This window comes from Chelonia mydas, chromosome 6 (genome assembly GCF_015237465.2).
Source record: "Chelonia mydas isolate rCheMyd1 chromosome 6, rCheMyd1.pri.v2, whole genome shotgun sequence".
Lineage (NCBI taxonomy): Eukaryota > Metazoa > Chordata > Testudines > Cheloniidae > Chelonia > Chelonia mydas.
The window spans coordinates 117,550,406-117,577,724 of record NC_051246.2 but is presented as its reverse complement, the minus strand read 5'-3'; the positions used below and the strand labels follow the sequence as shown (position 1 = coordinate 117,577,724).

Here is a 27,319-nt window from a genome sequence, read left to right as displayed (position 1 = left end):
TAGCAAAGCTTTTGACAGAGTCTCCCACAGTATTCTTGCCAGCAAATTAAAGAAGTATGGGCTGGATGAATGGACTATGAGGTGGATAGAAAGTTGGCTAGATTGTCAGGCTCAATGGGTAGTGATCAATGGCTCCATGTCTAGTTGGCAGCCAGTATCAAGTGGAGTGCCCCAAGGGTCGGTCCTCGGGCTGGTTTTGTTCAATATCTTCATTAATGATCTGGAGGATGGTGTGGATTGCACCCTCAGCAAGTTTGCAGATGACACTAAACTGGGAGGAGTGGTAGATATGCTGGAGGGTAGGGATAGGATACAGAGGGATCTAGACAAATTGGAGGATTGGGCCAAAAGAAATCTGATGAGGTTCAACAAGGACAAGTGCAGAGTCCTGCACTTAGGACGGAAGAATCCAATGCACCGCTACAGACTAGGGACCGAATGGCTAGGCAGTAGTTCTGCAGAGAAGGACCTAGGGGGTGACAGTGGACGAGAAGCTGGGTATGAGTCAACAGTGTGCCCTTGTTGCCAAGAAGGCCACTGGCATTTTGGGGTGTATAAGTAGGGGCATTGCCAGCAGATCGAGGGACGTGATCATTCCCTCTATTCGACATTGGTGAGGCCTCATCTGGAGTACTGTGTCCAGTTTTGGGCCCCACACTACAAGAAGGATGTGGAGAAATTGGAGAGAGTCCAGCGAAGGGCAACAAAAATGATTAGGGGACTGGAACACATGAGTTATGAGGAGAGGCTGAGGGAACTGGGATTGTTTAGTCTACGGAAGAGAAGAAGGAGGGGGGATTTGATAGCTGCTTTTAACTACCTGAAAGGTGGATCCAAAGAGGATGGATCTAGACTATTCTCAGTGATAGCAGATGACAGGACAAGGAGTAATGGTCTCAAGTTGCAGTGGGGGAGGTTTAGGTTGGATATTAGGAAAAACTTTTTCACTAGGAGGGTGGTGAAACACTGGAATGCGTTACCTAGGGAGGTGGTGGAATCCCCTTCCTTAGATATTTTAAGGTCAGGCTTGACATCCCTGGCTGGCATGATTTAGTTGGGGATTGGTCCTGCTCTGAGCAGGGGGTTGGACTAGATGACCTCCTGAGGTCCCTTCCAACCCTGATATTCTATGATTCTGTGACTCCCCCCAGCCCTCTCCCTGCTGGAAGCAGCTAGCTCTGGGGAAGGGGCTTCTCTCTCCCTGCCAGCAGCAGTACGGCATTCTGAGGAAAGGGGCCCCTCTCTCCCCTCTGGCAGCAGGGAGCTCCGGGGCTGGGGAACAGGCCCATAGCAGCCCTGCAAACTCCAATTTGCTCCCCTCCCCAGTTCCTCCTCTGCTCCTCTCCAGGTCCGTGCTGTGTGGCCCTTTAGAGCTGCTGTGCAGCTATTTATAGCCTGCTACACAGCCATACAGCTTAGAAGGAACTTAGCGAGCCGCACTTAGGGTCGATTGGAGCGGCCATTGGCTCGCTGGCCTTGCAATGAAGAACACTGTGCTAATACATCCCAGAATGATGTTCATTTTTTTTGCAACAGTGTTACACTGTTGATTCATATTTAGCTTGAGATCTACTATGACCCCCAGATCCCTTTCCGCAGTACTCCTTCCCAGACAGTCATTTCCCATTTTGTATGTGTGCAACTGACTCTTCCTTCCTAAGTGGTGGAGTACTTTGCATTTGTCCTTATTGAATTTCATCCTATTTACTTCAGACCATTTCTCCAGTTTGTCCAGACCATTTTGAATTGTAATCTTATCCTCCAAAGCGCTTCCAACCCCTCACAGCTTGGTATAATCCCCAACCTTGGTAAATGTACTCTCTATGCCATTATCTAAATCAGTGGTTTTCAACCAGGGGTATGTGAACCCCGGGGGGCACACAGAAGTCCTCCCAGGGGTACATCAGCTCAGCTAGATATTTGCCTAGTTTTACAACAGGCTACATAAAAAGCACTAGCTTTTTAAAAATTTCATATAGATGACTTGTTCATACTGCTCTATACACTGAAATGTAGTACAACATTTATAGTCCACATTTCAAAATATTCCAGTAATTTGGAGTATTTAATTTTATTATTTATTGTTTGTACTATGGTGGCATCTAGAGCCTCCTGAGATCAGACCCCCATTGTACTACCTGCTATACAGATATACATAGTTAGAGACACTTGCTACTCCATAGAGTTTACAATCTGAAATGGCAAGGCAAAACATGAGAGAAAAGAAGCATTATCATTCCAGTTTTACAAATGGGAAACTGAGGCACAGAAACATGAAATGACCTGCTTAAAGTTAGATAGCACACCTGTGGCAGAACTAGGACTCAAACCCCAATCTTCGGAATCCCACTCTAGTGCCTTAACCATAAGACCGTCATTTCTCTTTCGTAGCCCATAACTTGAGACACCTGGGTCCTGATTTTGCAGAGGTGTGAACAGGCAGCTCCTATTGACTTAAGTTGGAGTTGTGGTTGCCCAGCACTTCTAAAAATCAAGAGCAGTGTGTCTAAAGTTGAGCATTCTAAGATGGAGACATCCAAAATCTGCAGCCACTTTTGAAAATTTGGGTCCCAAGCACCCAAACAGACAATCAGTGGCCAAGACTGAACTAGATCTCAGGATTTCCTGAATTTCTTACCATCTGCACATTCCTTCATACCACACTGACTCTTATTAATCAGACTGGTCAGGAGCTGAATGCTGGCACCTATTTGGTAAAAGTATGAACTCAATATATTGGCACTTTTTTGACTACTTCACTGGAACAAAAAATAGACAATCAAAGATCGAAGGGCAATTTGGAAATAGACACAGAGGTATGATAGAGTGATGCAGTAAGAATGAATTATTTTAGAGCCCATTTGGAGCACTTTACATTGCTTTTACTTTGTCACTTTAAATGTTTAGGCTGTGCTCCCCAGAGTTCAGTAAATGGACTGTCATACATTGGAAAATATCTCTGAGTGCTAGGTACTATATTTAGTTTAATATTATTTATTCTGTTAGTTCTTGTGCATGATCAATACAAATAGCAAGATAATTTAATTGGCTCTTATAATTCTGTGAGGTCTGATGGTCAGGAGCAGGACCAAAAACACCCATGGTCTAATTTTATCTCTGGTAGTGCCTCCATCCATGACCTTGGACAAGTCTCTTAACCTTCATCTCTCATTTTCCACTTCTGTAAAAGAGATAATAATTCCTATCTATCTCACAGAGGTATTGTGAAGATTAACTAGTTAATATATGTAAAGCACTATATAAATGCTACATACTATATTAAGATCCTAAGGACTAGCCCTTAAAATGTGCCACTTTATCAATCAACATGTCCATATTTTTCTGTAGTAATTTGTGTAATTGACTATATATAGTGAATATTTTTTTAAAATCCCTGTAACCCTTGGAGAACTACACATATCTCTGGAAAAAGAAAAGGAGTACTTGTGGCACCTTAGAGACTAATCAATTAATTTGAGCATAAGCTTTCGTGAGCTACAGCTCACTTCATCGGATGCATACTGTGGAAGACGTTTTTATACACACAAACCATGAAAAAATGGGTGATTATCACTACAAAAGGTTTTCTCTCCCCCCACTCCACTCTCCTGTTGGTAATAGCTTATCTAAAGTGATCACTCTCCTTACAATGTGTATGATAATCAAGGTGGGCCATTTCCAGCACAAATCCAGGTTTTCTTCCCCCCCCCCCAAACACACACACACAAACCCACTCTCCTGTTGGTAATAGCTTATCTAAAGTGATGACTCTCCTTATAATGTGTATGATAAGCTGTAGCTCACGAAAGCTTATGCTCAAATAAATTGGTTAGTCTCTAAGGTGCCACAAGTACTCCTTTTCTTTTTGCAAATACAGACTAACACGGCTGTTACTCTGAAACATATCTCTGGCTGTAACAAAGGGAACCCACATGATAAAACTGTGCTAAGAAGGGTATGTGTGCATATACTTAGTAGGCTATGAGAATTTTAGTGACTACAGAAAATGTTTCTATTAATACATTAAATAGTTCATATGATTAGTAACAGCTAGATGGCAAATTATTTTACATTCATGCTATGCTCTTAGGGACACCTGGTAGGGGTGTTGAGGATAAATTATTTGTACTACACTTGGAAAATGTAAAACACTACACTATAAATACCAAGTATGAGATAATTAGTACCTAATGGTGTATATGTAACTCAGACCTGATAAAATTATTGGGACCTGTTAGTCAGTGGCACAGGGAGAGGATTTAAGTTTAAATACCAGAGGTAGTAGAGCAAGTGCTGGAAACAGGTGCTTTCAGGAGTCATGGGTTCTGGGTTCTAATCCCACTTCCTGTGTGTAGCTAGTGCTAGGAAGCAAATGATGCAATGACAGATGCACTATGGATCCAAATGTGAAGAGTGTGGGGCAGCAGCATGCCAAACAACAGAGACTCCTGGGGGCTATAGAGGGTAGAGTGGTGTGTCTGGAAGGGGCTATAGGAAGGAGACAGAGGGGGTCTGAGGGCCATTGGGGGTGGTTGTGAGTGGATACTCAGGTGAAACTGGAAGGAAGGGGGGCAGTGAGGTGGTGATTGGGGGTGGGTTATGGGCAGTGGTGGAGGGGAAGGGTGGCTGTGGTGGGAGGTAATTGAGGGGGTGGACTGTGGGGAGGTGTAGGGGCTGTAGGTGAAGATGAGACACTGAAACAGGCAGCTTTGGTCTGCTGTGGGTACCAGAAGGGGCTGGAGGGGTGTGTGTGTGGGGATGATGGTGAGAGGGCCTATGGACAGTCTGACGGGTGGTTGGTGAGGTTTGGGGGATCTCAGGGGTGATGGTGGAGGAACTCTGGGCGGGGATGGGCTGGAGAGTTATAGGGAGCTGTGGGTGGTGATGGGGGAGCTGTAGGGGGGCCCTGGGCAGTGGTGTGGAGGGGGCTCTGGGCAGTGATGGGCTGAAGAGTTATGGGGGGGGTGCGGGAGGTTGGGGGGCTCTGGGCGGTGACAGGCTGAAGCACTGTGGGGAAGCTGTAGGGGGGCTCTGGGTAGTTGGGTGTGGGGGGGCTCTGGGCAGTGACGGGCTGAAGAGTTCTGGGAGGTTGGAGGGCTGGGAGCGGTGACGGCCTGGAGCACTATGGGGGAGCTGTAGGGGGGCTCTGGGCAGTGGGGTGTGGGGGGCTCTGGGCGGTGACGGGCTGAGGAGTTGTGGGTGGTATTGGGGACATTGGAGGGCTCGGGGTGGTGACAGGGCTGGAGTGCTATGGGGGAGCTGTAGGGGGCTCTGGGCAGTAGGGTGTGGGGGGGCTCTGGGCAGTGACGGGCTGAAGAGTTGTGGGTGATACTGGGGAGGTTGGGGGCTCGGGGCGGTGACGGGCTGGAGCGCTTTGGGGGAGCTGTAGGGGGGCTCTGGGCAGTCATGGGCTGAAGAGTTGTGGGTGGTATTGGGGACGTTGGAGGGCTCGGGGCAGTGACGGGCTGGAGCGCTATGGGGGAGCTGTAGGGGGGCTCTAGGCAGTGGGGGGTGGGGGGCTCTGGGCAGTGATGGGCTGAAGAGTTGTGGGTGGTATTGGGGAGGTTGGGCGCTCAGGGCGGTGACGGGCTGGAGCGCTATGGGGGAGCTGTGGGGGGGCTCTGGGCAGTGGAGGGTGGGGGGGCTCTGGGCAGTGACGGGCTGAAGAGTTGTGCGTGGTATTGGGGAGGTTGGGGGGCTCGGGGCGGTGACGGGCTGGAACGCTATGGGGGAGCTGTAGGGGGGCTCTGGGCAGTGGGGGTTAGGGGGGCTCTGGGCAGTGACGGGCTGAAGAGTTGTGGGTGGTATTTGGGAGGTTGCGGGGCTCGGGGCGGTGACGGGCTGGAGCGCTATGGGGGAGCTGTAGGGGGGCTCTGGGCGGTGACGGGCTGAAGAGTTGTGGGTGGTATTGGGGAGGTTGGAGGGCTCGGGGCGGTGACGGGCTGGAGCGCTATGGGGGAGCTGTAGGAGGGCTCTGGGCAGTGGGGTGTGAGGGGCTCTGGGCGGTGACGGGCTGAGGAGTTGTGGCTGGTATTGGGTACGTTGGGGGGCTCGGGGCGGTGACGGGCTGGAGCGCTATGGGGGAGCTGTAGGGGGGCTCTGGGCAGTGACGGGCTGAAGAGTTGTGGGTGGTATTGGGGAGGTTGGGGGGCTGGGGGCGGTGACGGGCTGGAGCGCTTTGGGGGAGCTGTGGGGGGCTCTGGGCAGTGGGGGGGCTCTGGCCAGTGACGGGCTGAAGAGTTGTGGGTGGTATTGGGGACGTTGGGGGGCTCGGGGCGGTGACGGGCTGGAGCACTATGGGGGAGCTGTGGGGGGGCTCTGGGCAGTGGGGGGTGGGAGGGGGCTCTGGGCAGTGACGGGCTGAAGAGTTGTGGGTGGTATTGGGGAGGTTGGGGGGCTCGGGGCGGTGACGGGCTGGAGCGCTATGGGGAAGCTGTAGGGGGCTCTGGGCAGTGACGGGCTGAAGAGTTGTGGGTGGTATTGGGGAGGTTGTGGGGCTCTGGGCGGTAACGGGCTGGAGCGCTATGGGGGAGCTGTAGGGGGCTCTGGGCAGTGGGGTGTAGGGGGGCTCGGGGCGGTGACGGGCTGGAGCGCTATGGGGGAGCTGTAGGGGGGCTCTGGGGAGTGGGGGGTGGGGGGGGGCTCTGGGCAGTGACGGGCTCAAGAGTTGTGGGTGGTATTGGGGAGGTTGGGGGGCTCTGGGTGGTGACGGGCTGGAGCGCTATGGGGGAGCTGTAGGGGGCTCTGGGCAGTGGGGTGTGGGGGGGCTCTGGGCGGTAACGGGCTGGAGCGCTATGGGGGAGCTGTAGGGGGCTCTGGGCAGTGGGGTGTAGGGGGGCTCGGGGCAGTGACGGGCTGGAGCGCTGTGGGGGAGCTGTAGGGGGGCTCTAGGCAGTGATGGGCTGAAGAGTTGTGGGTGGTATTGGGAGGTTGGGGGGCTCGGGGCGGTGACGGGCTGGAGCGCTATGGGGGAGCTGTAGGGGGGCTCTGGGCAGTGGGGGTTAGGGGGGCTCTGGGCAGTGACGGGCTGAGGAGTTGTGGGTGGTATTGGGGAGGTTGCGGGGCTCGGGGCGGTGACGGGCTGGAGCGCTATGGGGGAGCTGTGGGGGGCTCTGGGCCGTGACGGGCTGAAGAGTTGTGGGTGGTATTGGGGAGGTTGGGGGGCTCGGGGTGGTGACGGGCTGGAGCGCTATGGGGGAGCTGTAGGGGGCTCTGGGCAGTGGGGTGTGGGGGGGCTCTGGGCGGTAACGGGCTGGAGCGCTGTGGGGGAGCTGTGGGGGGCTCTGGGCAGTGGGGTGGGGGGGGCTCTGGGCCGTGACGGGCTGAAGAGTTGTAGGTGGTATTGGGGAGGTTGGGGGGCTCGGGGCGGTGACGGGCTGGAGCGCTATGGGGGAGCTGTGGGGGGCTCTGGGCCGTGATGGGCTGAAGAGTTGTGGGTGGTATTGGGGAGGTTGGGGGGCTCGGGGTGGTGACGGGCTGGAGCGCTATGGGGGAGCTGTAGGGGGCTCTGGGCAGTGGGTTGTGGGGGGGCTCTGGGCGGTAACGGGCTGGAGCGCTGTGGGGGAGCTGTGGGGGGCTCTGGGCAGTGGGGTGGGGGGGGCTCTGGGCCGTGACGGGCTGAAGAGTTGTAGGTGGTATTGGGGAGGTTGGGGGGCTCGGGGCGGTGACGGGCTGGAGCGCTATAGGGAAGCTGTAGGGGGCTCTGGGCAGTGACTGGCTGAAGAGTTGCGGGTGGTATTGGGGAGGTTGCGGGGCTCGGGGCGGTGACGGGCTGGAGCGCTATGGGGAAGCTGTAGGGGGCTCTGGGCAGTGGGGTGGTGGGGCTCTGGGCAGTGACGGGCTGAAGAGTTGTGGGTGGTATTGGGGAGGTTGGGGGGCTCGGGGCGGTGACGGGCTGGAGCGCTATGGGGAAGCTGTAGGGGGCTCTGGGCAGTGACGGGCTGGAGAGTTGTGGGTGGTATTGGGGAGGTTGGGGGGCTCGGGGCGGTGACGGGCTGGAGCGCTATGGGGAAGCTGTAGGGGGCTCTGGGCAGTGGGGTGGGGGGGGCTCTGGGCAGTGACGGGCTGAAGAGTTGCGGGTGGTATTGGGGAGGTTGCGGGGCTCGGGGCGGTGACGGTTGCGCAGCGCGAGGAGACGGTGCTTGGGGAGAGAGTGACGGAAGGCTCTGAGCGGTGACAGTAGGCGGAGGTACCTGGGGGAGGGGGGTGAGTATCTGGCGAGCTCTCGCGAGAGGAGGGGGGCCCGGGCTCTGGGAGCGTTGGGCTCCTCCCCCAGCCGGCCCGGGCGAGGCCTGCCCCGTGTGCTGACCGGTGCGGCGGCCGCAGAGGGGTCGGACGCTCAGCGGCGCCCGGCCCGGGGAGGTGGAGGAGACGGTTGCAGCGGCGGCAGCGCGCGAGGCGAGCTAGCGCGAGAGGCGGCGCGCGGGCAGAGCCCCGGCTCCCGCGGGGCACCATGCCGGGCGGGCGGGTGTGCGCCGTGTGCGGCGGCTCGGAGATCGAGGTGGACGCGGCGCGGGGGGACGCGGTGTGTACGGGCTGCGGCTCGGTGCTCGAGGACAACATCATCGTCTCCGAGGTGCAGTTCGTGGAGAACAGCGGCGGCGGCTCCTCGGCCGTGGGGCAGTTCGTGTCCTTGGACGGTGAGCGTGGGAAGGGGGGCGGTGTGTGTGTGTGTGTGTGTGTGTGTGGGGTGGGGGGGGGTCAGGCGGGGCGCCCCCCGTCTCTCTATTGCCGGGCGCTCCAGGGTTTCTCTGCTGGTCCCGGCTGAGGGCCGCGCAGGGACGGGCAATGCTTTCCCTAAAGCGGTGGGGCAGCCCTCCCCATTCAGTCCCACCGGCCTGGGGCTGTCGTCCAGCACAGCTTCCCCCATGTCAACACACTGCTGTAGGGACAGCATGCAGGGGAGCGCTGGTTGTCTGGCACAACAGGCATCTGACATAGGTTTTTGACAGGTGAACAGGTCAGTAATTCAGGTTTCAGAGGAGCAGCCGTGTTAGTCTGTATTCGCAAAAAGAAAAGGAGTACTTGTGGCACCTTAGAGACTAACCAATTTATTTGAGCATAAGCTTTCGTGAGCTACAGCTCACTTAGTAATTGTGTCTGAATTCTCCAAGTGACACCACCCCATGGTGGTCTAAATCCTCGGATGCCATTGTTGGCGTCTGGTTTGTATTGGGTGAGAAATTGATTCCTCTGTTTTGTGCTGTTACTTTCAAGAGTAAAACTTGGGCTGGGGAACTCTTGAGCAGATGGAGAGAAGTGAATATCTCTTTTCTCCAGTCTTTGTTTTCCAGCTGTCTGTTGGTATGACTGAAGGATGACTTTCAAATATTTTATCAAGCAGTGATGCAAACAAAGGTACTGATCCTGCAGTTGGAGCCGTGTGGGCAGACTCCTGCGTCCGTACAGATTCAGATGCAGGATTTGGGGGTCTAAGGGCTAGATCAGTGGCTCTCAAACTTTTTTACTGCTGACTCCTTTCACGTAGCAAGCCTCTGAGTGCGACCCCCCACCCCATTATAAATTAAAAACACTTTTAAATATTTTTAACACCATTATAAATGCTGGAAGCAAAGCAGGGTTTGGGATGGAGGTTGACAGCTCACGACCCCCAGTTTGACAATCCCTGGGCTAGATGCACAAAAGGACATACGTACCTAACTGAGACTTCATGTGCCACTGAGCTTTTCAAAACCCCAGCTCAACTGCCACCTAACTCTGTAGCTTCCTACATTTCCCCTTTTAAAGTTTCATAGGTGCCTAGGGGTTTGTCTTCACTACAACAGTTAGCTTACGTTTGAAGGTCAGATGATGCAGATAACTTGAGCTAATTATGCTGTGAAGATGCACCCAAAGTTTCCAAAAGTGAGCGTGCACACAGCCCTCAGTTTAAGCACCTGTCCGGTAGGCATTCTCAGAGCATTCCTAAACCCACACAAAATGGAAGGAGGGGTGTGTCCTCCCCTTTAAATTTTTAGACCATTAGTTAAGGGCAGTCACCCAGGATGAGAGAGAGTTTAGTCCCCCTGCCTGATGTGGAGAAGGGATTTGAACTTGGATCTCCCCTGTCCCAGGAGATTGCCCTAACCACTGGACTATAGAGTCATTCTCATTCTGTCTCAGTGAACAGAATGGTGCAGCTTGGGTAGGAGAGATTGAGAGACCTGTCCCAGAATACCCCATAGCCCAATGGTTAAGGCAATCTCCTGGAAGAGCCAGGTTCATATCGCTGCTCCACATGAGGGAGAGGGGAGAATTGAACTTAGGCCTCCCACATCCTAGGTAAGTGCCCTAACCCATGGGCTAATAGTAACACCTAATTCCAGGAGAGCATTCACAACTGTGCATCCTGAGTGGAGGGAAGTGCTTCCCTCCAGCCCGGACTTAGTCACCTAAGTACCTTTTGAGGAGCCTGGCTTAGGCCAACCTGTATTCATGGCATTTCCTACTGGCTAGCCTTGGCGCCTACCCGCTTAGTTTGCTGGCTTTGATGGATTACGTTCTTAGGTGCCTAATTCCCCATATGCGTTTTATAAGGAGTTTAGGCACCTGACTTAGGGCTGTGGATTCCATTGAGTGGCAAGGTAGCTAAAAATTGGGTGTTGCAACACTGAGTGTTTCAATGCTTAAGGCCTTTTGTGGATTTAGCCCTAAGTGCCTGTGTTACTGTTAGCCAGTCCATTCTCTACACACTTAATGTCCCATTTACAGTATAAAAAACAAGTCTAACAAGCACTGTAAAATGTTTGTGGCCCACCTGGCCATGTTATAAGATAGTTCGGTATGATTGGTGTTATAACTAAATTTTATTAAAAAAGTGGTTTAGGTCAGGCAAGTAGGCCCTGTCTATGTTAGATGGAAAGGCATTGGCTGCAAACTTGAGTGGAACACCCTGTCTGCATGCAATACTTTCCCAGCATGACCCCATGATGATTGGCTCCAGCACTTGGGATGAAATCTTTTGTGCCACTCTAGCTGAACTGGTGCAACTTATTATGGTTTCTCCCTATTTTATTATTATTTACTTTTATTACCATAGCACCTAGGAACCCCAGTCATGGGCCAGGACCTCCAGTGTGCTTGGCGTTGTACAAACACAGCAAGTCCCTGCCCCAAAGAGGCTTACTTCGTATACTTACAATCTAAGTATAAGACGGCTGGATACAGAGAGATGGGACTACAAAGAAACAGTGAGACAATATTGGCCAGCATGTTACTGTTTTCTTCCCCCTTTTATCAGGTTTGAGAACAGTAGAGGCCTTTCCTTCGTCTTAGATCTGCTGAGAACATTTCCCGCCCCCTTGTTCTTTCAGGGCTAAGCGTAGTTGAGACATTTGCTGTGCTGGTCTCAACTCTAATGGAGAAACATGGAAGAAGAACATAATATCACTTAAATTGCTGATGTTTGCACATTTTTCAAGGAACCGTCTCACAGCAGTTTCCAGACACCTGAAAGAAGAAAATCAGATATATGATTTCATTCTAATGTCAGCAAAATGTCAAAAACATTAACTAGACAAAGCTACCTGCTTACCCCCCAAATAAATGGTAAATCTCAGAGCCTGTGATGCTCTATCGCTGGTTGCTTCTTGCCCTCCTGCTCTCCCTCCTTGGGATGGCTGGAAATAGCCTTGTAGGAACAACTGCACGTGTCATGTTGGGAGGTGAGTGGTGGACTATCTGGATCTGATAGTCTTACAGGGAAGAACTGATTACTGTCTAGACCCTTTTCCTGATGATTCTGGTCTCAGGATCTGATGGGAAGGATTTACATCACCCCAGCTGAAAATTGGGGCTCCAGGCTACAATCCCCACTTGTCCCAACTCTCCTGGAAGTCAGTGTAACTTTGACTTGAGTTCTGACTATAGAGCCAGAACCATAAAAGATTAAAAGAATAAATTAAAGAATTGAATAAAATTGTACCACGTTAGTGAGCACATGGCTTGCTTCCCCCAGCCACCTACGTCAAGATGACCGTGTCTTTGTTCTTACATCACTGTAGTATCAGAGGCCTCCCATGACTGAACATGGCAACTATTTCTTCCTTCCCAACCAGCAAGACACAGGCTAGGCCTTAATTTTTTTTATATACTTATGAAAGTGAGGGGTATTATTGTGGGGAAGCATTGTGGAAGAGGTGGGTTTTGCATTTAAGCTCCAAATTTAGCAAACTAAGACTTTGTATACACAAGAACTTTTATCGGCAAAACTTTTGTTGGTCGGGGTTTGAAGAAACACTTCCCTGACCGACATAAGTTTCACCAACAAAAGCCCTGGTGTGGATAGCTCTGTTGGCAGAAGTGTCTCCTGCTGGCATAGCTACTGACGTTTGTTGGGGGTGGTTTAATTATGCCAGCGGGAGAGTTCTTACAGGAGACCTTACAGCAGCACTGTTGCAGCGGTACAGCTGTGCTGCTGTATGGTGCTTAGTGTAGACGTAGCCTTAGTAGTCATTTCCCATTTCACTGGCACTGAGTTCCATAGTCTTGGTCTGCCTCTTATGAAAATTGTCTCTGGCGGTTATGAGATTTTTAAAATTTTGAATCTGAATCCTTGTACTGTCAGATATCATTTAGGGCACATTCGGCACACCTGTCATATCAGATGCTTTGTCTTCATACTTAACACATCACAGGTATTTCCCTCTTGATAACACTGGTGATAAGGATTTATCGTACGCCTTATTGATTAACAGGTTTGTTTTTTCCACTGGTGTATAGCACATGTGGGAGGTCATGGCCACAGACAGAGAGAGGACCATGAACTCAGGTAGTTAGCTCTAACTCCATTCAGGGCTTTCAGGATCAACACAGCAAACGTGAACCGGACTCTGTTCAGTGGGGAACCAGTGTAGAGAGCATTGAGTCAAGATAATGTGTTCCCAGCCACCTGTGTGGTGGTATTTGTTACATTGTCTGCCTTGGAATTGACCATGATCTTCAGGGCTGCTGGATACATCTGCAAATGTTATCTCAATCTTACTCCTTTTAAGGGCAAGTCTACGCTTAAAATGCTGCAGTGCTTCAGTGAAGACCCTACTGTGCAGACAGGCGAGCCTTGCCATTGGCATAGTCAGTCCACGTCTGCGAAAGGTGGTAGCTGTGTTGACGAGAGAAGCCCTCCCATCGACGCTGCTGTCTACGCTGGCAGTGAGGTTGGTATAACTGCATTGCTCCGAGCTGTGGATTTTTCACACCCCTGAGCGATGTAGTTATATCAGTGTAAGTTTATAGTGTAGATTTGGCCTAAGTCTGGCATGAGGTAGGTGCAGAATGCTTCCAAGGGTAAACCCTTAAAGCGAAATTATGTGTCAGCTACGAATGCTGATCCCTCTGACTTGGTGCCAGTGTGTCAGTATAGACCTGGCCAGTGAAGCCGAGAGCTGTGCCACACACCAGCTCCATGATGCATTCAGGGACTTGGTGCTTGAAGTCAGAGAGCTCTGGTTCATCAGGAGGCTGGTCGTGGTGGTGATTAGATTTGCATGGGTTTAGGAAATTTGATGTTTCAAATGTAGTTGAGTTCTGTTGGGGAGAAGGCTGCTAGTTTTCTTGTAACTTGTGTTAGGGTGCCTAGAGCTTGGGATAGATGTCCTCTTTTCTTTTTGTATCAATCTGAAAGAAATAATGAATAAGAGGGGAGGTGGGAAACATTGAGAGAACGAGCTAGCAGTACCCCAAAGTGTATGTTTTGAAGCCCTTTATTTCATGAAGCTGCAGTACAGACCTGTTTACGTGCGGCTGTTGGGCATCAAGCCCTCACGACCGCGTGTTAACGGACAGCGGGTTAAGAGGGCCATGCTGAAATACCTTAAGATATCTATATATACATGTATAATTATCTAGGATTACATATGTAGTCACAACGTCCCAAATACTGCAGGCCTATCTGTTAACAGTGCTTTGCAAGAATATAAATTCAAATATCTAATCTAATAAAAACATTATTATTACTACACGGGGTGAAAGTAACTCAGGACACTTACGGGGGCAGAGGCGGCTCTGGCCCCCGGAAGGGGCAGGGCCTCGGGTGGAAGGGGCAGGGTTGAGGTCAGCATCCCCCAGCCAGCCCTTCCAGGCCTCCTGATCTGCGCCGCCCGGGGTTTCTGTGGTGATTTAAAGAGCTCGGGGCTCCGGACGCCGCTGCTGTGGTAGTGGAGTCCGGAGCCCTGGGCCCTTTTAAATCGCCGGGGCAGCTGCTCCCTTTGTCCCCCGCCCGTTGGCGGCCGAGCAGGGGCCAAAGGGGCAGGGAACTTAAAGTGCTTCAGGGTCCTTTGCCATGGCAGCACTTTAATGTTGCTGCTCCCCCCGTCGGTGGCCCAGTGCTGCCGCGGCAAAGGACCATCCTTAAAGCGCTGCCATGGCAGTGCTTTAATGTCCCTGCCCTTTTTGCCTCCCACGTCGGTGTCGCTTTAACGTTGCTGCCCCTTCCCCGCCCCCTGTCGGTGGTAAAGATGCATGTTAACAAGTCTCGCGTGTTAAATAGGTAACACTGGGAGGCATGGCGCGACCGCGCGTAAATGGGTCTGTACTGTACATATGAAAGACACAATTATGGATCTGACCATCCTACATTTATATGCTCAAAGTGGAGAAGGATCCTCTGATTCTTGATATCGACATATAGTTAGTCTGGCTTTATTACTGTGGTTCTCTGAGGCTGCCGAAACGTCAGCTTTGATGCATTCTTTTTTCCCTGTCAGCTGTAGAGATCTCATAGCGTAGGTGCACTCTCATGATCAATGTTTGAGCCTGATAGTAAGTGTTGAGGCTAGAGATGCGTGTGGTAGATACACTGACGCCTCTGGCACTGAGCACTGTTGCACATCCAGTGTCAGTGTTTCCCAGAGCACTTATGCTCCACCATTGCTTAGACCAGCGTTTCTCACATGCGGCCACCATGGCCACATACCACAGGTGATTGGGGGTGTGGGGTGCACCGCCAGGGGCTGTCTCTAAGCACTTCTGAAGCCACAAACACTGTAGGAGCAGGCAACCAGTGTGAGTTCTCCACCTTCCCAGGGGCAGTGGGGCTAGGGCTTCAGCTCTAGGGTGGTGGGTGGCAGGCTCTGGCTGTGTGGCAGTGGGCTTTATCCCCCAGCTGCAGGGCTTCAGGTTCTGGCCCTGGGCTCACCCCCGCAAATCGCCGTTAACCCCACTGCCTCCTCCAGTTGTGCAGTTGGACCCCAGGCTCATCTCTCACCATCACCCCAAACCCCGCTGCCTCCTCCACCCAGCCCCCCCTCCTCCCTGCCCACCTTCCCATCCATGGCTTACTTTGTCTCCCAGCATGCCAGGGCTGAGTAATTCTACTGTGAAAAGTGATATTAACAACTATCAATTTTCACAGTAGCAGACTTACCAACTAGCAAGTCTGGAAAAAAAAAATCAACCAAAAAAGCAAAACATGCAAAGCACCTTATTTGTGTTTCTATTCTGTTTAGGTCCAGTAAAGAATAGAGGCAACTGTCCATTATTTTTGAGTCTGAAATAACCTCCAGACATACATAAATGGCAATGATTTGGACGTGTATATGTGTATTTGTTTTTCCTAAAGTTAATTAAGTATTTTAGAAAAAAATTGTCAGAACGGCCACCAGCAAGGGTTGGTGGTCACACTCTGAGGTCACCAAAAATTTTGTTGTGAGAACCTTTTGTTTAGACAGTTGCAAACACTTGATTGTGGTAATGCTGAGAATGAGGCTGGTAAAGACTGTTATTTGGATTTGAGTGAGTTGTAGGACTTTTCTGATGCTCCAGTATTTTTCTACTAGAAAGAAGCACCAAGGCAATGACTCTGCAGAGAAGGACCCTACTTTCCCCAGTTTTTTACAGAGGCAGTTCAATAGTTTCGACCAATCTTGAATTTAAACCAGTCCAGGAATGCAGTGGAGTCAAATTGAAAGGTGTCCATGTCCTGGGTATTAAAGTTGCTGTGTTCTTGCACCCTGTTTTGGGTGAGCTGAGGGAAATGTGGCAGACCCTTCGTGCAGCTGCCCTTGTCTTGAAGGTGATCAAGAAAAAAAAATACATCTTCCGCTGAGGTTGCCACTGGCTAAGTCCCAACAAGAGCTTGGTGGTGGAGGCAATTGTGATCAGAGGGAAGACTGGCTAGACCTTTGTGCCCCAACATTCTGAGCTGCAATGCAGAGATGCAGTTAGATGATGGTTTGCATCTGCAACATATTGTAATGTGGTCTACCAAATCTTCCCCAAAGGTAGTTCAAACAAACAAACAAAGAGGCCACTGTTTATATAAATAAGCAGGGAGGCATCAGGTCATACTTCCTCTGTTGGGAAGCCCTGTGGGGATGGACATGAGGTCTGTCCAATAGCAATAGTGAAAACAATATTCTTAGTTGCCATGGACTTGGTAGAAGAGGGGAATGTGATTGCAGACTAAATTAATCCGTAATAGATTCTTATGAGTGATCTGTGATCAGGGAGTCACAGATTAGTTCTTCCTACAGTGGAAGACACTAGAGGTAGGTATTTTCACCACTCACCTGACAAGCAGCTACTGGTTTTCTGTTCCTGGTACTGAGAAAAGACTGTTAGGATGCCTTTCCATTCCCTTGAAAAAGAAGCTGTTATGTTCTTTTCTTCCAGTCCTTTTGGTAGCAAAGATCCTGGCAAGGCTCTGGAGAAAGAAAGATTAGATGGTCCTAATAGCTCCTTGCTGGCACATAATTGCGGTTCTCCATTCTGTTGCAAACGGCCAAGGTTAATCTTATCAGGCTGAGAGTCTCTGGTTCTAGATGTGATCTGAGACCAGAGAGTCCTGTCCTGGACAGGTTGCCTGACATGGTGTCTCTGAGCAGGTGTGTCATGTTCTTCTGACATCCCGGAAGCCATCTTTCGGAAAGATACACAATTCTGCGTGATTGTCATGTCGTGCGATAGGGTCCAAGAAGACCCTATTGCTTGCCCTGCATAAAAACTACTTGAATACCTTCTTTACCTAGCTGAGTGTAATTTAAAGATTAACTCCATCCAGCTGCATTTGGCAGCCATTTCAGTCTTTCATCAACTAACCAAAGGTAGAGTGATCTCTGTAGCTTCTTGTCATTGCATTCACATGGGGGGTGACTTTTGAAACTTCCCATATCATCTATAGTCAATGTTGTCTGTTTTTTTCCCCTCTCTCTATAGTTATGTAGGTTCTTATCAGGCTTCCATTAATCATAATATCTGAGCACCATTCAAAAACTAAATAATGGGATGACAGAGTCTGATAAGTCAAATCTCCCTCTTTACTAGAAGGTAGTTGGAAATTGTTTTCAGGGTGCATTTGATCACATTTGATCACACTTTTCTGTCTACATCTATTTTTTCTGCTGCTGCTCTTGGGGAAAGGTTAAGCTAGAGAAGTGAGACTTGCATTTCCTTTGTCATCCTATTACATCTGGAAGGGAATCCTATAGTCTTGTGGTAGTTGCTGGGAGAAACTGTCCGCTTTCATAAGTATGACTCTTGATTTTGACAGAAAAAATAAGTAGCTGAGTTCTGAGTTCAGTGGGGGAGGTTTAGGTTGGATATTAGGAAAAACTTTTTCACTAGGAGGATGGTGAAACACTGGAATGCGTTACCTAGGGAGGTGGTAGAATCTCCTTCCTTAGAAGTTTTTAAGGTCGGGCTTGACAAAGCCCTGGCTGGGATGATTTAATTGGGGATTGGTCCTGCTTTGAGCAGGGGGTTGGACTATATGACCTCCGAGGTCCCTTCCAACCCTGATATTCTATGATTCTATGATAGTTCAGAGTGTTAATAACTGGGATGTGGGCAGTCATGCCTAATGGTTGAAGCCATGAAGATGGCCAGGTTGGAGGTTAAAGCAGAGCCAGGCTAGAGTCAAGAATCAGGACCCCGGGACTCCCAGGGGCCTGGTCAAGAGTAGAGCTGAGGGTCAAAGCCTTGAATCAGCAGTCAAATGCCAGAGCCCATGGGTGAGTCAAAGATGTAGTCAGAAATCGGAGCCAGGGTCATCAAGAACGGAGCAGGGCAGGAACTGAAGCAGGCACAGGAAGCAGGACCAAGCACAGCTGCAGGCATGGAACACTGAGCTGCCAATGGGCTCTAGTTACTGCTGGGTCAAGTGGTAGCTAGCTCCTTCCCTCCACCAATCAGGAAGTGTAATCAATCAGGCAGCCCCTGCCAGGATCAGCTGTGTCCATTGTGTTGCTAAAAGACTGACCCTTCTGCAGCTGGACTCACAGACCCTGCTGTTCTTACAAAGAGAACAAGACAGGGTGGTCTCTGCCTTTTATTGATCCTCTTTCTGTAACCCATCTCTATTCTCAATGGGCTTACCCAATTGGTCTTACCCAAACTGGTCACCTACCTATATCTGAAACTTGATCTTTTTCTGTGTTTGCAGTTCATGGGCCTTAAGCGGGAGTTAAGATGACCACTAAAGTTGCTTCTCATCTCAAAATTCAGTTGTTTTCAGAACAATTAGAGTTCTGAATTATTTTGGATGTCATGACACAGACACACAGTCATAATAAAATTCTGTAGCAACCCTGACTACATTTGAAGGATTTCATAGTTGGATGAGATTTTGGTCCGTTGTGTGTACAATTTTTTTAGTTAATAAAGAAGTGATGTGAAGCTTTAGTTGGGTTACTAACCAAAGGAAAAGAAAAGAATTTCAGCTAAGAAGAGTACTGTTAAATTAAAGAGCCAGCATAAGCAGGTTTGAAAACATAACTGAGAAAACAAGGCGTGAGAGGACAGCAAACCAAGCAATACTAAGTTTGTGTATTGTCTTGGATCCTAGAAGGGCATTTTAAAATTCTCTCTGTTTGCAAGCGAGAGCAAGGCGATCTTTTACTCTCTGTCTTGTCCACATTCACACCCACCCACCAGTTAAAGCTCATTTGAAATACTTGTTAGTGTATTGAGAGAAAGAGAAGCTGCAGCATGATGGTAGTCTGTACAGAGTACTATCAGGGAGTGAACCATGTGAAAGGAGGCTGGAAATTTACCTCTCATTTTAGAAAGTTCACTGGATATGCTGTAATCCAGTTTGGTAGGAGAAAGAAAGGTTAAGTGCTCTACTTCGGTGTTTAGAAAAGATCAGGAAGTTTGCAGTTAGATCTGTAGTGAAAACCTAAATATAATTTGATACTTTGAACTTTACAGAAGCTTTGTCTAAGTTTGCACAGTCACTGAAGATTTTACTCAATGATTTATAGAAAGATGCTCATTTTTATTAGTTTATATTCTCTCCCTCTGATCTCCCAAAGAGAGACAACCCTTTTCCAAGTTCTATAAAAGCTTTATAGGGGCTTGAAAAATTAACTCACTTGGAGTGAGTAGGAAATTTACTGAGCAAGTGACTGTTACCTTCTGCATAATCTAAGTTTTCATTTTAAAGAATAGTAAATTTCTAGCCCTAATGGTTACAGAAATAACCTTCCAAGTAGAAATTACAGTTAAACCAATGCAATGCTGTGTAATGTGCGCAGTTTTATAGGCTGCAGCAGAGTGAAAACAAAGTGATTAACTGTTATCACTGCTTCTTTTCAGTTTCTTTGACCGGTACTGAAACTAAGAAGAATCAAGACATTTTCATTCTGCAGTAGTTTGGGAAGCATGTGTGAACCTCAGCAGAGACAGATTCTAGAGAGAATCATAGGAGAAGGGTTCAAAAATGCTGAGGTAGAGTAATGGAGACACACACATCACAGCTGCCAGAAGGCTCAGAAAGGTGTACAGTAGCAGAGAATCCTTGCCTCATAGCAGCCAGGAGGCTTTGGGATGTGTCATGGCATTCTGGGTGCAATCCAGACCAATAAGGGGTTGTCACCACTTGCCCTGCAACCCTGAGTGCCTTAAAATGCTTTGCTGCTGTCGCTCGCATGCAGGTCATGCCGTGAGTGTCTGTGTGCTAGACAGCCCTGCTTAAGCAGCTCTGACCCCAGCAGCCTGTCTGCAGCCCCATTCTGTCTTCCACCTTGATTACAGCCAGCAACATACTCCCTGTCCTGAATTTCCCCAAAACTGTGTGCCCTGAAGTGTCCAGCCCTCACCTGAACCACTTAGAGAAATAATAAGGTTTATTGCTCCTTAAGGAGACAGAAGCACATTACAGCTTATTAACTTAACTGGGGGAAATACACCCTTCCGTCCAAACGCAGCACTGAGTTTGGTTTACAGTAAAAACAAAACAAATTTATTAACAAAATATACATAGGATTAAGTGAGCTCAAGTATAAAGAATGAAGATAGAGAGAGTTACTAGTAAAACAAAACAAAATATGCTCTCCAGTGGCTGAGACTTAACAAGCTACTGTCTTTGTTCAAGTTAGATTTCTTACCAGTCTTTCTTCTTTCCAGTCATGGCTGACTTTTTCTCAGTCAAGACATTCCCCAGAAGCACAAGGGGTTGATTTCCCTTGTCTTCCTAGGTGAAAGATCTTTGCCTGAGCAAGTTTCTCACCTGTATTCAGTTTCCAGAGACTTCAGTCCCCCCTTAGATGAAGGAGCCGTCTTTCTCAGCTTGCAGGAGTTTCCTTCCCTTGTGTCTGTCTAGCAATGGATGCCAAAGATGGTTTCTGTCTTTGCTTATATCTTTCAAAGTTCTATGACCTTGTTTCAAGAGGCAGGATGACCTCATGCTGTTTTTCCCTTCTATGGTCTTCCCATCCACCTGTATGTAAATGAGGCTTCCATTGTTTTGATTCTACCGTGCTTAATTTACATAGAAGACAGGTAAATAGCTATGACATTCCCTTCTGTTTGGAAGAGACCTGTTCTTCCTTTGTATGGACATAGACCATAAAGTGTAATATTAATGAGTATCCATAATTCCTTATATAGCGTTAATACATTCATTTTATGATATTAATCACCAGTTTGTCAAAGGCTTTTATAAAATATCTCACTCGATAAACTTATAATACAGTAATATTGTATGCATTCAGTTGATTCAATTGCTTATCACTTGAGGTTCAGCCCCTCTGTCTTCATAGCCCAGAAGAAGTTTCTCTTCCTTGTTGGAAGCTGTCACCTCCTGTTTGTTAGCTTGATAGTTTGTTCGCCTAATATGTAAGTGGACCTTCATTTTCTCTGCCTGACAACTGCGCTGGTCAGGTCAGAGAAGCAAATACACATTCCTTTGTCTAGGGCAGACTCTTTTACCAACTCCCCCTGATGTGCCTGGCTTAAACACATTTTAGTCATCATTCCAGCATATATCCATAACTTTTAGTACACATTGCGTACACATAGCACACAAAAATATTAATGATTAGTGAATTATTAGTTTTCTGATGATGTTACATGACACCATTTAGATACCGATTGTAACCATAGTGAGTTGGGGTACACTGAATTGGTCAGGCCAGCTGAAACTCATTACCTGGTCCAAGGAGCCCCTTGCTCTCTGGCACTGGGATGCTTTTAGGGTCCTTGTTAAGCTGCTGGAGGATGAGCCACTGGCTGACCCGGAGGCAGCAGGTCAGAGCCCTTTCTCCTGAACAGGACATCTGCCATAGTCTCTTTTCCCTTTATACAGAAGAAACCTGTTTTGTTACCTTTGTCTGTTCACAGTGACCAGGACACAATGTCAGAGAATATCCCTAATTTCACTTAGAGTTGTTACAAATATTTCACAGGGACATTAATGACCAAATGATGTATTACATGTCATTGTTTAAATAAATATCGTGACACCAATGTGTGTGGTGTAGTGAGTATGTCAGACCTGGCAAGAGTTGCTGACAGAGTGGTGAGCCGTGTGTGGGCCTGTGTGTCACAGGATGGGAGGGAAGAAGAGCAGGTGAATGCTCCTCTTCAATTCCGTCAGTCAGAGAAGGTTGGTGGAGGAGGTTTCAGTTTTATCAGAAACCTGCTAGCCACTGATCCAAAAGATGGAGTCTATACATGCTGTCCAGGAAACAGCACCTTGGTAGAAATCCGCACACGCTTCCATTTCCCAGTAGCTTGAAGAGGCAGAGGTTGGCTTCCCAACTGGACATTACCACTGAACAGCTCCCCCACCACCAAAAAACCCCCTTCTGTTTTGGGGCTATTAAAGGCTGCTGTGGATGAGGTTGGGTAGTGGACGGTATCCCAATTCCTATAAAACACCCCAATGGCTGGCGAAATCAGCCTCCTCCGACAGCGAAACTCCCTATCAGTTGCCTTCATGCATTGTAAGTTTTTCTGCTAAAAGTGTGGGTTTCTTTTAAAGAAACCAGAATGCTGAAGACAGGCAAGGCTCTTCAACCTTGCTAGGCCGCCCACTTAGAACACAGAAGTTACAAAACTCTTTACATGTCACTATAATCCCACCCAGTAGTTTGTACCTATTCCTTAGTTGTTCAGTACCTCCCTTATCTTTGTTTCAGGTACTAGCATTCCATGTACTGGTCTGTGCAGCTACCTCCTTTGCTACCACAGAACATTAATGTATTTTGCCTTTGACAAGGTTCCTATTTTCTAATGGCAAGGCTGACTGACTTTAGCTTTGCAAAGTGTTATGGGATACTCACCATTGGCGAACAGGATTATAGAAACACATAGGCCAATTCAGGCCATGTAACTTCTAGAAATATATACACACACAATATAATGTCATGTAGATGTGTTCTTAATGCATATTAATATGTGCGATATCAGTAATACACATTGATAATGTGATACATCTATATTAGTCAACAGGGTAGAGCGATTTAAAACATGATTAAAAATCGTTTAAATCAGGTTGAAGATTTGTAAAGGCTAATTTTAAAGTTCGTGCTATGGCAATTTTACATTAAAAGAACTAAAATGAACTAAATTATGAATACATTTTTTTAAAAAAGGCCACTAGTGGTAGGGCATCTTATTTGAATTTTACACAAGTGCTTTTAGGGGGAATATATTGGAAAAATTAAGGCTCTTATCCTGCAAGTATGTAACTTTATTCACATGATTGGGGAGTTTATAACTTTGGTTGATAAAGATAAGTGTATTCTAAGTATATTTCACCTTCTGTAAGCTGTTTGATTTACTGTCACACAATATTTTGATAAAAAAAAATTGAATAAAAATTAACAAGGTGTTTCTAATTGGGTCCTGGAATGATTGGTTCTTGGCCCTACTCTATTTAATATTTTATTAATGATATGGAAGAAAACATAAAACCATCACTGTTAAAGTTTGCAGATGACCAAAAATTGGTGGAGGACATAATGAAGAGGATAGGTCACTGCTACAGAGCAATCGGATTGCTTTGTGGGCTGGGCATAAGCAAACAAAATCTGTGTTTTAATATGACCAAATATAAATGTACATACTGTACATTAGGAACAAAGAATGTAGACCATACTTATAGGATGAGGGACTCTATCCTGTGAAGAAGTAACTCTGAAAAAGATTTGGAGTGTTGTGGTAGATAATCAGCTGAACATGAGTTCCTAGTGCAACTGTGTGACCAAAGAGCCTAATGTGATCCTTGGATGCATAAATGGGAATCTCGGGTAGGAGTAGAAAAGTTATTTTATCTTTGTGTTTGGCACTGGTACTACCACTGCTGGAATACTGCGTTCAGTTCTGGTGCCCGCAGTTCAAGAAGGATATTGATAAAATGGAGAGGATTCAGAGAAGAGCCTTATAGTGAGAGATTCAAGAAGCGATATCTATTTAGCTTAACAAAAAAGAAGGTTTATGGGCAACTTGATCAGTCAGTGAGGATCAAATATTTGATAAAGGTCTCTCTTCAGTCTTGGAGAGAGAGGTATAACAAGATCTAATGGCTGGAAGATGAAGCTAGAGAAATTCACACTGGAAATGCATAAATTTTTAACAGTGAGGGTAGTTAACAATTGGAACCATTTGCCAAGGGTCATGGTTGATTCTCTATCACTGGCAATTTTAAAATGAGAACTGGATTTTTTTCTAAAAGATGTGCTCTAGTTTAAACAGGAATTATTTGGGGGAATTATTTCTTTGGTGTCTGTTATACAGGGGAGGTCAGACTAGATGATCCCCGTGGTCCCTTCTGGCCTTGGAAGCTATGAGTCGTTCCATTGACTTCAGTAGGACTATAACGTGCAGAAGTGCCTGCAGCATCGGGGACTAAAATGATTTTTTTATTAAAAATTTAGTGGTATATAATCAAAACGGATTTAGTGTTAAACAGTGTGAGGTTATTTAGACTTTCAATACATTAACAAAGTTGTGAACTTTTTATGCAAAAACATTTCAAAAATTGGAGCCTGAAAGTAAGTTCCTAAACTCATAATTAGGTATTTAGGAACACAAGTCCCATAGACTCACCTGCAAAATCTGATTGAGGAAATATAGCCTGGTCAAAGCATTTCAGCTTTCTTGACTTGTGGAAGTTCAATATATTGGAAGGTGGGGTTGATTGCAAATGTAGTTTTGGCTATTTGTTTATAAATACTGTGTTTTAGAATTTGCAGTGTTCACACAGTAAATATGTTACTTATGCCTTGGACTTTTTTATTTTGGGATAGAAAATCATTTTAAGTGCGAAACTTCTTAGTAGAAGTTGTCTGTGTAAAATCTGAAATTCTAACAACTAGAAAACTAATTAAAGAAATACATAAAAAATCCATTTTAGCAATTTAAGACTAGAAAATGGGAGGAAAGTAAAGAACTAGCCATATGCAAATTAATAATCTGCTTTAAATGAAAAATAATTTAAATAAAACTCTTCTATCTTAAAAAAAAAATTTTTTTTATCCACCATAAGTAGGCAAAATGCAGAAGTACATTGCTCACTATTGAGACAATTATAATTGGCAGAATAAAATGTTTTGTATTGATATTAACTTTATTTTTGTCCATGGCAAATTACCTCACAAATGTTGCTAAAGGTTTCTTATGTGTTGTGTTACTATGTTTATAGAAGTCAAGAATCTGTTATTGATTTGAGCCATTAATTGTTCTCAAGTTTTCCCACAACGATCTCCCAATGCATCTCAATCCTGACCTCTCACTTGCTCCTAGTGCAGTCTTGGACACTTTTTGAGTAGATTCTACCGGCTCTTTTCAGCTTTTTTATTTTTATTTTACCTGATGTGCAAAACTGTGTACAAGGATAGTGCTACCAAAATTGCTCTTCTTTGTGATCCAGATCTCCAGAGGTGAAAGGCTAGTACACAGACTGACACCATAAAATGTTAACTTTGATCCATAAGAGAGGTGAGGCCGTAGTTAAGGTTCCAAAACAGAGGGAGATGTGGGTTAGGACTGTACTGGATTGTAGAGTTACCAGGTGTCTGGTTTTCGACTGGAACACCCGGTCAAAAAAGGATCCTGGCAGCTCTGGTTGGTACTGCTGACTGAGCCGTAAAAGTCTGGGCACAGTTGGGGTCTGGGGCTAAGGCAGGTTCTCTGCCTGCCGTAGCTCCGTGTGGGTCACAGAAGCAGCCGCCAGATCCTTGTGGACCCTGGGCGCATGGGCAGCCAGGGAGGCTCCGTGCGCTGCCCCCACCCCAAATGCTGACTCCACAGCTCCTGTTGGCCAGGAACCACAACCAGTGGGAGCTGCAGGGGCGGCACCCGAGGGCGCGAGGGCAGCATGCAGAGCCCCCCTGGCCACCCATGCGCCATGGGGCTGCAGGGACTTGGTGGCCGCTTCCTGGGAACGTACAGCGCGGTAAGCGCCACTGGGACCCTGCACCCTAACTCCCTGCCTGAGCCGCCTCCTGCACCACAACGCCCTGCCCAAGCCTGGAGTCCCCTCCTGCACCAAACTCCCTTTTGGAGCCCCCCCCCCCATATTCCAACCCCCTGCCCCAGCCCGGAGCTCCCCCCTTCTCTCCAAACCCCTTATCCCCACCCCAGAGCCTGCACCCTTAACCGGAGTCTGCACCCTCTCCCGCACTCTGAACCCCTTGGCCCCAGTCTGGAGCTCCCTCCTGCACCCCAAATCCCTTATTTCTGGCTCCATCCAGAGCCCACACCCCCAGCCCAGAGCCCATACCCCCTTCCTGCACCCCAATCCCCTGCCCCAGCTCGGTTAAAGTGAGTGAGGGTGGGGGAGAGCAAGCGACGGAGGGAGGGAGGATGGAGTGAACGGGGGCAAGGCCTCGGGGAAGGGGTTTTTGGTTTTGTGCGATTAGAAAGTTGGCAACCCTATTGGATTGGCAGACCCTTATTGGGCAGCTTGAACAACACATGCCCATATTTTGCCTGGCTTTAGTTTTTCACTTTCCCGAGTACCAAATTCATCCATAAATATAATGATGGTGATAGTAGGGGAGAACGAAGACTCTATTTATTTTTATGGTATGGAGGTATCTGTCTGGGACATAAGTGAAAAATTCAAGTTTTAGAAATTTATGAACAATAACTTTCCCCCTTATGCTTATCTCCTGGATTCCTCAAGGTGGCAGTCTTGCATCAGACTTAGTGGATGATTCTTCCTGGCAGCGCGTCTTCCTGTATGTGCTATCTTTATGATAGCAACAAATGCTTGCTTGAAATACTGCAGACTATATTGTTGGCAGCTATGAAAATGCTGAGTCCTTTACATTGTGTTAGGTCCACATTGATTTTTGTATGATGTTCAGACTGGAACATTGTGGAAAGAGGGCACATCCCTCTTTTGAAAGTGAGCTGATTTTTTTGAGGGGTGGGGTGCAGCTAGAAGGCTCTAGACTGGAAAACGTGTCTATGCTGAGTTTATTCACGTAAGCATTTTAGTAGATTACGGTGTGTGAAGATCTGTTCACTTGTCTGTTAAAGTCGGCTGATGGGAGAATATAACAGAAGACTTTCATTTATAGACTTTGTAGACTTTGATTAAAGATTTCTGTGCAGTCAAAACTATTAAATCCTCTGCTGTTGCACACATGAATTGCAATGGAACATTGACCTGCACTGCTTTTGGGTTTCATGCTCTAACTTAAATGGAAAGCTCATTAATTTTTTTATATTAAATCTCCCAGTCTAGTTAGTAAAAACCCTGGATTATGGCACAGTTGATTTGGTACATTCTGTATTCTTTACAAATTTTATTCTGCATCTGCAGAGAAAAGGATATTAAAATATAGCTTTTTTTCTAATTTTTAGTAGTGTTTTCTTTCATAAACATACAGTGCTGGCCATGTGTTAACTACAGTGGTCCCATCAAGCAACAGTTACTCTTAGTTAAAGCTGCAAGAAAGCCTCCATTATAACCCCCTCTTTTCCCTAACCCATTAATTTTGAAAAATTAATGTTTTGGTTGAAACTGTGTAGACTGTGTGCAATCCTTCTTTGCCCACACATGGGTGGAGAGATAGGCAAGAAACACTGCTTTCTCCCACCCTCAGTTTTGTCCTGCTCAGGTTGCAATGTCGGGCCACTCTCAATAGTC

General features: G+C 47.5%; 1 protein-coding gene across 5 annotated transcripts in view; it reads left to right on the top strand.

Moving 5' to 3' along the window:
* The first annotated feature begins 8,251 nt into the window (after nucleotides 1–8,251).
* BRF1 (BRF1 RNA polymerase III transcription initiation factor subunit) overlaps nucleotides 8,252–27,319 on the top strand; it is a 229,372-nt gene continuing 210,304 nt past the window's right edge. For 3 of the 5 annotated variants that reach the window (XM_037901089.2, XM_037901088.2, XM_043547874.1), the window contains exon 1: nucleotides 8,260–8,639. In XM_037901089.2, the coding sequence (XP_037757017.1) occupies nucleotides 8,453–8,639 (187 nt within the window). In that variant the 5' untranslated portion in view covers nucleotides 8,260–8,452. Of the gene's footprint in view, nucleotides 8,640–27,319 lie in introns of all 5 variants that reach the window. The other 2 variants (XM_043547875.1, XM_043547877.1) reach the window with 2 other exon arrangements.